The 10,490-nt window shown below is 53.5% G+C and overlaps 2 protein-coding genes and 1 long non-coding RNA gene across 3 annotated transcripts; all 3 read left to right on the forward strand.

Annotated features, from left to right (window-relative positions):
• The first annotated feature begins 287 nt into the window (after window positions 1-287).
• On the forward strand, window positions 288-761 carry LOC111815784. The gene is made up of 2 exons (XR_002820426.1): window positions 288-480; window positions 559-761. It is a non-coding gene; the product is annotated as an uncharacterized LOC111815784 (long non-coding RNA).
• A 3,785-nt stretch (window positions 762-4,546) lies between these two features.
• Window positions 4,547-4,985, forward strand: Prm3 (protamine 3). The gene has a single exon (XM_004627754.2). The coding sequence runs from the start codon at window positions 4,599-4,601 to the stop codon at window positions 4,923-4,925; it is 327 nt and encodes a 108-aa protein (XP_004627811.1). The 5' UTR covers window positions 4,547-4,598; the 3' UTR covers window positions 4,926-4,985.
• Window positions 4,986-7,561: 2,576 nt separating this feature from the next.
• On the forward strand, window positions 7,562-9,898 carry Tnp2 (transition protein 2). The gene is made up of 4 exons (XM_023711395.1): window positions 7,562-7,566; window positions 8,325-8,583; window positions 8,734-8,974; window positions 9,698-9,898. The coding sequence occupies exons 1-4, from the start codon at window positions 7,562-7,564 to the stop codon at window positions 9,712-9,714; spliced, it is 522 nt and encodes a 173-aa protein (XP_023567163.1). The 3' UTR covers window positions 9,715-9,898.
• The last annotated feature ends 592 nt before the right edge of the window (window positions 9,899-10,490 follow it).

The raw sequence follows: 10,490 nt of genomic DNA on the forward strand, positions 1-10,490 counted from the left end.
CTAAATAACTGCCACCCTCTAAAACACTCTGGTGACATTCAGACCACCATGTGAGCTTGGAAGGAAGCCCATGTTGTAACCTGGGCCTCCCCAGGCATGGCCACCTAACTGTGTCATACAGTGGCTGTGACACGGAGGCTCCCATGTGCCAAGGCTGCACTCACCCCTGATATGCCCATATATGGACATAAAGTGGCTCTGGTCATCACCTGTGAGGTGCTGGCCACTTTGACCTCACAATGTCCAGGGTCTATAAGAGGCCCAGGCCTCGGCCCTGGCTCACAGCCCACAAATTTCCACCTGCTCACAGGTTGGCTGGCTCAGCCGAGGTGGTGCCCCTGTTCTGAGCCAAGCCCAGGCCAAGTTCATCTAGTGCCATGGCCAGATACAGATGCTGCCGCAGCCCAAGCCGGAGCAGATGCCGCCGCCGTAGACGGAGATGCCATAGACGAAGGAGGCGGTGCCATCGGAGACAGAGACGTAAGAGAGGCTGCTGCTGGGGTGGGGCTGGGGCTCCATGGGGCTGTGATGGTCTCTCAATGCCTCTTGTGCCCCTAGGCTGCTGCCGCCGCAGGTACACCCGCAGGTGCCGCAGACACTGATGGCGGAAGAGCAGAAGAGCAAGTCCACTGAACTCCTGCCACAAACTACCAGACCACAACACCGTCTTGCCACCTCTTGACAATGTCACCTTGCACTGAAACAGGAGCCTGCTAAGGAACAATGCCGCCTGTCAATAAATGTTAAAATCATCCCACTCATACCTTGTTGTCCTCAATGGCTCAGGGGAGAGGGTTGGCCTGGTGGTGGAAGGGCCTGAGGATGGCACAGAGGATGCTGGGAAGGGGGGATGTAAGTGACAGTTGTCACGAGGGATTCTGTCTTTAACACAGTGACGCGATATGAGGAAAATCTGCCCCCTAAACTACCTACTCCGCCCCTGGTGCTGGGTCATGCGCACCTGAGGGCCACTGTTGTGCTGCTCTGCCCTGTGGTCAGCACCTGGCAATAGGCCATTATACCAGCAGCATCAGAAGGGCCTCCGGGGTCTGTTGCACCTCTGCCAGCTTGGTGCTCCTTAATAGCCAAAAGTGCCAGACAGGTTTAATTCAAAGGTAAAATCTTGGTTCCTTTGGTTATACAGAGGTTAGCAGAATCATGGATCTCAAAGATTTTCATTCAGCAGCCCTCAACTGTAAGTTTGTATCCCCATTTGGGAGCAGGAAGTTGGCCAGGCAGCAGGGGAGCTGCCCTTCCTACTCAGTCCTCAGGTACCCGAAGGGAGTTGAGCAATGTGTCCATGAAATGAACTCACCTGTGAGCTGCCTGACCTACAGGACACGTCTGCAGTCACGCTCCAGTGGGGAGCCTGGGAGAATCCTGGTGACATTGGGTATGTAGCACAAGATGGTTGGGACTGGAGGTAAGAAAGCCCACTAGGACTCCAGGCTAATGGGCCTAGTTATGGGCTAGGAAAGCCCAGTTCAGACCTGGCACAGACCCTGTGTCACAGTCCTTTTGTGGCACTAAGCAAGCCAGGGATTTTATCAGTGATTAGAGAGAGATCCAGGACCAGTTCCTGAAGATCAGACCTAGTGGCACCAGAGGTCTCCAACTGCTGCTCATGGAGCTCAGCATGCACCAGGCCTTTGGTCCTCAGCAGCCCTCGAGGCAGGGGCCAGCAGGCCGCATCCCCAAGTGAGTACACCGGTGCCCACAGAGGCTGGCTCCATCAGGACTCTTGGTACCTTCCCCCCCCCCCAGGCAAGGCCTTCCTGAACTGAGGAGGAGGAGGAGGAGGAGGAGGAGGAGGAGGAGGAGGAGGAGGAGGAGGAGGAGGAGGAGGACAGCCCTGCAGGTGGGCAGACCCTGGGCTGACTTTTGTGGGACTTTTTTTTTTCTGATCATGTATCTAGCCATGGAAAGGTGAACCTAGCTGGGCATTCCTATCTTTACCAATTGCCTGAGGGGAGACTGGGCACCCCTATAAAGTTCCTTGGTCCTGAGAGGGAGCAGCATGTAAACTCAAACAGCTTGAAGTAACACAAGTTTATTATCTCACAGTTCTGCAGGCGGAAGCCCGAATGGGTCTTGGGGACTAAATCAAGGCGTCATGGTGTGAACCTGTTTTCTGGCCTCTGTAGCATCTAGAGTGCCGTCCTCCAGGCCAGCACTGCAGCCTCTTCATATTTCTTCCTGGGTTTCTCCTCCTCTCGTAAGGACCTTTGTGATTGCACAGGACCCACCCAAGTGGTAAGATCCTTAGTCATACCTGCAAAGTCCTTTTTGCAAATGGAAGGTAACGTGCCCACAGGTTCGTGGATTAGGATGGAGGCACCGTGGGAGGAGGCGCTGTCAGCCATGTCCCCCCTTCTAGCCACAAAAGAGAAACCAGGACAACATCCCCCACCCCAAGAGAGAGAGACTAGGTTTCAGTTGCCATGACTCTGCTTCTGGTTCTCAATGGATCATCACAGTACAAAGGGACAAATGCTACAAAGTACGCCCAGGTATGAAGACATTCTCCACACTTGGGATCATGCAAAAGAGTTGACCATGGGATCTTCTAGAAGTGGGGGATCTTCTAGAATAACTACTTATGAATTCCCACCACTGGGCAGGATGAGAATTGGGTGTGGACAATAAGCTTCCTTCTTCTGACTGAGGGTCCCACCTACTACCAGGGTCTGGGGACACACTACAGGCAAGGCCAGGTCCTCTGGGCTAGGACTGTAGCTCCTGACCTGTGCTGCCCTCACAGAGGGTCCTGGGCAGAGTGGGGACAATCATGGGATGGGCTGCCAGGTCATAGTGGGGGGCCCCTTTATAAATGGGCCCTGAGCACCCCACCAACCAGACCAACCAACAGCAAGAGCAGGTGGGCAGCCTCAGCCCTCCTCCCAGGTCAGCTGCAGCCTCAGCCCAGAGCCACCTATCTCCCCATCTCCCAGCACGATGGTCCGCTGCCGAGCGAGGAGCCCCAGCGAGCACCGGCTCCAGGCACACAGCCAGGAGTCTGGTGAGGGCCAGGAGCAGGGGCAGGGGCTGAGTTCAGAGCGCGTGGAGGCCTACGGGAGGACATACAGAGGCCGCTACCACAGGCGCAGGCGCTGTTCTCGGAGGAGGCTATACCGCATCCACAGGCGGCGGGGCAGATCCTGCCGGAGGCGCAGGAGACGCAGCTGCAGGAGGCGACGTCGCCGAGGTTGGCCTGAGCCCTGCCCCCTCAACCCCAGGCCCTTTGTACCTGTGCTGCTGTGCAGCAGGGCAGGTGGGAGGCAGGGGTTCCACTGCTGTCTGGGCCTCCCACATGACCCCAAATGAACTTTTCTCTCCCAAAGCCTGCAGAAGGAGGAGGAGGAGATGCAGGAGGTACCACTAAACCTTCCCAGGCCCTTCTGGAAGCTACAGAAGTCACCTGCCCAAGCAACAGCACATGCCTTAACACCCCTCCGTTGACGCCTAAACCCTGAGTTTCCAAGGACCCCACAAGATCTGAGTAATGAGCACAGTCACCTGCCAAATAAAGCTTGACAAAGAACTCACTGGCTATGGGGTCTCCTTTGTGTGGGCAGTGTGCCTGCTGGGAGGACAGGTCTGGGAGGACAGGGGTTCGTAGGCAGTGGCTTGCAGTGCTGTTCTGTCATATGTTCCCTCACCATGCCAGAGGCTACATTCACTTGCTCACCTGCCCCCTGAAATGGGACAGTGAAAAGCCATCTTTATCAACCAGTTGGGAGCAGCCCTGGGGGAGGCAGGTCTGAGGTCCTCCAAGCAAGGAGAGCACAAGGCAAGGGGTAGGGGGCCATGTTGGGTGAGCCTATGTCAGGTGCGAGGTTCTGGCTTGTGGTGGCTGTCCCCTGTGTAACGCCTTCCAGGGGGACATGATCTGGATCATCTCTCCCATTTCATTTTTTGGAACCCTGTAGGAGTCACTAAGGAAGGACATCAGCAAGACCTGTTCTAAATGGATTTCTAGCGCTCATTAATGGCCAACTGCTCTTACGACAGGGATCCTAGCTCTTCCCACACCATCCTGTGTGAAATCATGTGTGGACACAGGTTGCCAAGGGACACCTCCCTTCATGCTCTAAGAGCATCCCCCCAGTGCTTAGGCACTGCTGCTGCCTTTCAGGATGTTGGATCACACTCTCAGGAGCACTGGGGATAAGGCCAGGGCATTGTATGTGCAAAGCACCGCATCCCAGTCCCGCAAGGGGTCATTACGTACAACTCAAAGGAAAGTGCAAGCAGGCCAAGAAACCCATCATTCCTGCCCCATCTGGAGGCCCCCTTGTGCCTCTACCCTAAGGCAACCACTACTCTGACCCCATCTTTACAAACTATCAGCAGCTCTCTGCTGGGCATTTCTGAGACATGCCCCCTGCTTCCAGAAATTCTAACCTCAAGTCTCATTCCAGTTAAAGGGAGGACTTCCCCTGGACAGATCAGGCCAGTGGGGGAGGGGCTGGGGTGATTGTGGGAGGGGCTTCAGGATCCCTTTGTGATGTCAGCACCCATGCCCCGCCTTCAAAGCCCTGTGCTCCTCTCAGCTACCTCCCCTCCTAGTCCTAGTCTGGAGAGAGCCAAGGAGAGCAATGGGTTCCCGCTGCACCAAGCTCAGCACGGGCCATGGCACTGGCCACAGCACGAGCCACAGCAGGGGCCATGGAAGGGGCCATGAATCCACCATGAAGAAGCTCCTGGCCTGTGTGAGTCAGGATAACTTCTCCTTGTCATCAGAGGAAGAAGAGGAGGAGGAGGAGGAAGAAGAGGAGGAAGAGGAGGAAGAGGAAGAGGATGAAGAGGAGGAGGAGCAGCTTCCAGTGAAGGGCAAACTATTGTTGATGGAGCCTGGACAGGAGAATGCCGAGGACAAGCCTGAAGACCAGCAGGGCCCTGAGTCCGAGCAGACGCACTCCTGACCCACAACAACATCCTAGTGAGGAGTGCTGCCACCATCCCAACGAGAACTTTCAGAAAAGAGTCAATAAAAAGTCTCCAAGGAACCCTCCTCTCTGGTGTTCCTTCCTGTACTAGACGTGCGCGATGTGAGTGTGCCAGGGTAGGTGTGAGGCCGAGCGGGTGGGGACAGTGGCCTTGTTTCTGATCCTCCCTGCTGCAGGAGGTGGGAGGGGGGCGTCACTGGTCTGGAAAGCCTGGTCTAACAGGGTAACTGCTTGTTAAAGCACCTTATGTTGTACTGTAAGGTGACTAGAGATTAAGAATACAATGCTCTCAATACATAAAAATGATTAAATCCGAAGGGAAATGTTACTTGGATTTGATTTTTATACATCACATACATATATCGAATTACCATATGATACCCCATGAAGATGTACAAATACTATCTCAAAAAGTAATTACTAAGTTATACTGATACCCAGTCATCTCATCTATCCCTTCTCCAAACTGGGTCTGCAGATTCAGGCCAGAGCACCCAGAGGGACCCTGTTCTGCTCCTCCAAGCACAAGCACAGGTTTCTTGAACAGTTCTGGCTTGGGCAGGGCAGCACACCTGGGCTCCAATTTTTTTTTCTGCTGGCCCAAGACCTTGAGCAAGTCACTGCCTCTGAGCTGCTGCCTGCCCCTCCTGCTTGCACAAGGCTCCTCAAACCCATGGCCATGGTGGGGCATTAAGCAAGATGCCAGTAGGACCACACTAACATGGACAGTGTCTAACCAGGGCTCCTGCAGGTTTCATCCACTTCAAGTAGGCCTGGCTTCTCAGCTAGTCCTTCCACATACAGGGGTCCTCTGTGCCCACGTAAAGGCTCATTCCTGCCTGCCACCCACCAGTTCACTGAATGCATCGGACAGCCAGGCTCTGGCCCTCTCGCCAAGGTTCATCAAGAAGCTATCCGTGTCTGCTGCGCATCTGCCCCCGCTTCCATACTCCGCCTGCCCAAAGGAAATGACCAGGGGGTCTGCTTGTTTCCTCACAATCCCCAAGCACCAACCATGTGGCCCCAGGAGGACTCGGTAGAGTGGTGGGGTGGGCAGTAAAGGCAGGCTGAGGGCTGGGGTGCTTGGGCTGTGGCCTGTGGGTGTGGTGGCAGGGAAGGTAGAGGGGCTGTTGTCCTATCAGCTCCACATCATCCCTATAACAAGTGACCCTGGCTGGTCAGTCTCATTCTCTAGTCCAAGTCCCTTAAGCCCACCTGCCTGCTCATTCGTCCAGCCATGCTAGCCCCCAGGGCTCTGATGGAAAGACGCAGGTCCCATTCTGCTGGGCAGCCCATAGTGGCAGCTGGAGAGGTGCTGGGGAAGAGGAGCTGGACTACATAGCTGGAGGAGGGGATCAGCAGGAGAGGCAGGGGCCATGGAGAGGGCCAGAGGGCCAGAAAGCCTTCACAGTGTGGCCCAGTGCACTTCCCACAAGAGACCCGCAGAGCTCCCCACCTGGCAGGATCAGCAGAGCAAAAGTCTACATGCCCTCTGTGACCCCAGCTAGTCACAGTGACTGCAAGGGCCAGTGGGACTCAGATCTGAATATAGATCTGCTATTGTTGTGCTCTGGGACTCTAGGCTGGTTACTTAACCCCTGTGAGCCTGCTCCTTTGGGAGGACAATCACTGTACCCACCTTATGGGGTGCTTAAGTCTCACAGTGCTGTTGTGTCACATCTGAAACACCAGTTAAAAGTCTGGAATTGGCTGAGTGTGGTGGCACACACCTGTAATCCCAGTACTTGGGAGGCTGAGGCAGGAGGATTCCATGAGTTCAAGGCCAGACTGGACTACATAGTGAATTCAAGGCCAGCCTCAATTATATAGTGAGACCTTGTCTCAAAAAATCTGAACAATAAAATTATGTAATCAAGGGGTCCAAAGGATGCTGCTCCTCACTCCGAGGAGAGGCATTCTTGTCTCTTCCAGTTCTCAGGGGCTGCAGGAGGGGCTTGGCTGGTGGCTACAGAACTCTACCCTCTGTCTCCTATGTGTGTGGCTTTCTTATGTCATGACTTCCATCCTATATAAGGACATTTGTTCATGGGTCACCCAATGACCCAGAAATGGCTCAAGACTCTTAAGCTAAATTACATCAGTAAAAACTCCATCCAAACAGGGTCATGCTGGCAGATTCCAGGGATTATATGGGCACAGACTGGGGCCACTGTTCATCCTACACCACAGTGTCAGTGACTCTCCTGGACAAAGCTGCCTGCAAAGTGTGACCATCCCAGTGACCAGGAAGGGCTCATTAAATGTGATTTCCATTGTAGACTCAACATGTTTATTTAGAAACAGACTTGTACAAGCTTGACATAGTAAACACACATGGCGAGACGCAAAGTTACACTCAGGCAGCAGAGTGTGAAATGGGCTCAGAGTTTCAGAAAGGGCAGTGAGGGCCATGGAATCAGGGACTGCAGAAGTCTGAGGGGCCAATGTCTATGCTGAAGGATGGAAGTGGTTCTGGATGGACTTCCTAAAAGACCAAGTTGGGCAAATGGCCTCAGGTTCCAGCAAATGACCAGGCTTTCCTGAAGTGCTAGGGTGTCTGAGCAGGGCCATCAGGAACTGAACTGCACAGGAGGACTTCATGAGAAGCGATGATGGAGTGAGGAGACAGAGGGACTCAAAGCCTCCTGGGAACTGTCTGGCATTATAGGTTTACCAGAATGCTGCAGAAGTAGGAAAGATGCCCCTTTGCCATACAAGGAAACCAAACCTTGGTAACTATGGCAACCCATCCTGGATTAGATAACAGTACAAACAGAGACTTGAGCCTGACTTTGAGCCCCTAGACTTGAAATCTTCCAGGACTGCTCATCAGCCATGCAGTTACTCCTGCCATTCATCTGATAAGCCATCCAGCCTGTTCCCTGTCTGCTCACCACCTACCTTGGTGGGCACAAAGCGTCCAGCTTCCACCCACCACCCACCACCCACCACCCACTGACGTCCCTGATGGAAAAGAAGAAGAGCAGATAATGGTGTAGCTGGTGTCTACTGAGCTCCTGATTCTGAGATGGGCCTGAGTGAACTGCTTGTTTAGATTCTTTCCATTAATTCTCCCAATGTCCCATGAAATGGGTGAAATTGTTTCCAGCCTACAAAGAAGGGGAGCTTGGGGCTTGGAAAGGTAAGTGCCCAGGGCTGTGAATAAGAGGCAGATGTGGGGTATAGACTTGGCTTCCTCAGACCCAGGGGCTTCAATGCTTAACTAACCAGCAGATGGAAAAGACAATCCCAAAATGCCCCTGGAAGCTGCCCCACCCTGGGGCTGAGAAGAAAGGGCTGGAGCTTCATCCCTACCAGTCACATCTGTTACCTATGTGGCCTGTGCCATCACAATCAGCCTGACTATATAAACAGAGGCTGTGGGGCCCCTGTGAAGCTGGGCCAGCTGGGAAAGGAGGCATCTCCAGGTGTGGCCTCCAGAGATACCAAGATGCCAAGCCTTCCCACCACTAACCTCCAGCTCCATAGCACCTCTCAGCCTCAGAGTCACACCTGCAGCCAGTGCAACTGCAGCCACCAGTGCCAGGGCTGCAGCCAGAACCTGCCCAGCCACCACAGCACGCCTGGCCCCCTGAGCCGGAGCCCCATCCCCAGACCCAGCCCCAGGCCCAGCCCCAGCCCCAGGCCCAGATCCAGGCCCAGCCCCAGCCCCAGTACCAGCCCCAGGCCCAGCTCCAGTGCCAGGCCCAGGCCCAGCCCCAGCCCCAGTACCAGCCCCAGGCCCAGCTCCAGTGCCAGGCCCAGGCCCAGCCCCAGTACCAGCCCCAGGCCCAGCTCCAGTGCCAGGCCCAGGCCCAGGCCCAGCCCCAGCCCCAGGCCCAGCTCCAGTGCCAGCCCATCACCCCGGCACCACAGACCACCCATGCAATCCCGCCATGCTCCTGCTGGGCGCAAGTTCCACCACAAGGGCTCCAGCAACAGAAAGAAGACGTTGACAAGGAAGGTAAAAAGAAAAGTGACCAGGAGGAGCACAAGGAGATACAGATCAAAGAGGCGAAGCTCAGGTACTATTCCAGCAGGTGGGGAGGTTCTGGGCCCAGAGAAAGGGAAAACAGTCCACTTGGGGCTTGGAGGCAGGGAGGGGGACACCAGGTACCAGGAACCACTGGTGAGGATAGAAAAACCAGTGTAAACAGCGGGTTGAACACCCAACACACTGGGTCTTTGACTATATAGGATAGACTGATAGGGGGGCAGAGGGTGAGTGGATCAATACTTTGCTAGAAGGCTGGCTAGCTAGATGGCTAAGTAACAGAAGGGATGGATAGATGCACTGGTGGGATGACAGGAAAGTTGTGTGGATGTGATTCATTATTTGGATGTGACACTTGGATGAATGGATTGAACTGATATATTGGCTGGCTAGACACAACTGATCATATGGTTAGATAAATAAAGCTGGGAGGATATCAGTGGATAGATGAGCTGGTTGCCTATGGCTGGCTAGTTAGAGCAACTGAATGGACTACATGGAAGACCTATTACAGTAGGACAGGAGAGAACACAAAGCTGGATGAATAGAATGAGTGAACTAATGAATGGGCAGATGATAAATAGAAGGATGATGGATGGATTCACATGTCAAAAAGACCTCAATGGTAGTCTAAGCTCTACCTCTTGATATCCACATTCAATTACAAATGAGCAGTTAAGTAAAGGATGGAATTCAGTGATGTCAGGCAGTACTTAGCTATTAAAGGTCCCTTTCCCATTCCTTTGTCCTTTAGGGCGAAAATACAACTGATGAGACAGCACTTTCTGGATCATTCCTGTGTCAGTTTTACCCTAAGGAGAAAGGCCATCACAGTATGCCAGGATGAAGTCCAGGAACATGTTACCATGGTGATTTCTATGCAACAAGGATTAAAGCTTGTACCCTGGAAGACTAATCTTGAGTTAGTATTTCAATTTCCCTAATAAAGGTGTCACATGGGTTTTTTTGTTTTTGGTTGTGCTTGGTTTGATGTTTTGCGTCTCCCTGTAATTCAGGTGGTCCTTGAACTCACTGTGTAGCCCAGGCTGGCCTCAAAGTCTCCACAATCCCAGCCTCCTATGTGCTGGGATTCCAAGTGTATTCTAGCACAAGGGCTGGTGTCATATATTTGGGGCCTAGAAAAACAGAAGTGACAGGGAGCGGAGACATTCCTATGTGGAACCTTATGAGGGTGTTAACTCACCAAAAACCTCCTCTGGGCCATATCCTGCTGTGATAAGATCCCTGGAGGTAGGAGACCTCTATAGAGACATAGTTTGTGCCTCAGAGAAAGAAGCAGGTGGAGCAGACACGTGTGGTTTACAGATCTTTAAGCCCATGTTTCCCAAAAGCCAATATCTCAGACAAAGGGGCTCAAATCCAGTCAGACACCTCCGTTCACATATGGACCTGATGCACGCATGCGTGTGCGCGTGCGCACGCACACACACATGCACACCCTTGTCTAGACATGCACACAGATGCACACAGATCAGCACTCACAGAACTCACCCTCTCCAAACATGACAGGAAAAAGATTCATTCAT

This window comes from Octodon degus, unplaced genomic scaffold (assembly GCF_000260255.1).
Source record: "Octodon degus isolate 3935 unplaced genomic scaffold, OctDeg1.0 scaffold00021, whole genome shotgun sequence".
In the NCBI taxonomy this organism is placed as follows: Eukaryota; Metazoa; Chordata; class Mammalia; order Rodentia; family Octodontidae; genus Octodon; species Octodon degus.

What these genes read in the sequence shown, in the direction of transcription:
- Prm3 (XM_004627754.2), top strand. Translation starts at nt 4,599, where the DNA reads ATGGGTTCCCGCTGCACCAAGCTCAGCACGGGCCATGGCACTGGCCAC.
- Tnp2 (XM_023711395.1), top strand. An exon ending in GACCCAGCCCCAGGCCCAGC is followed by an intron (nt 8,584 to 8,733) that starts CCCAGCCCCAGG and finishes CCCAGTACCAGC; the next exon opens with CCCAGGCCCAGCTCCAGTGC.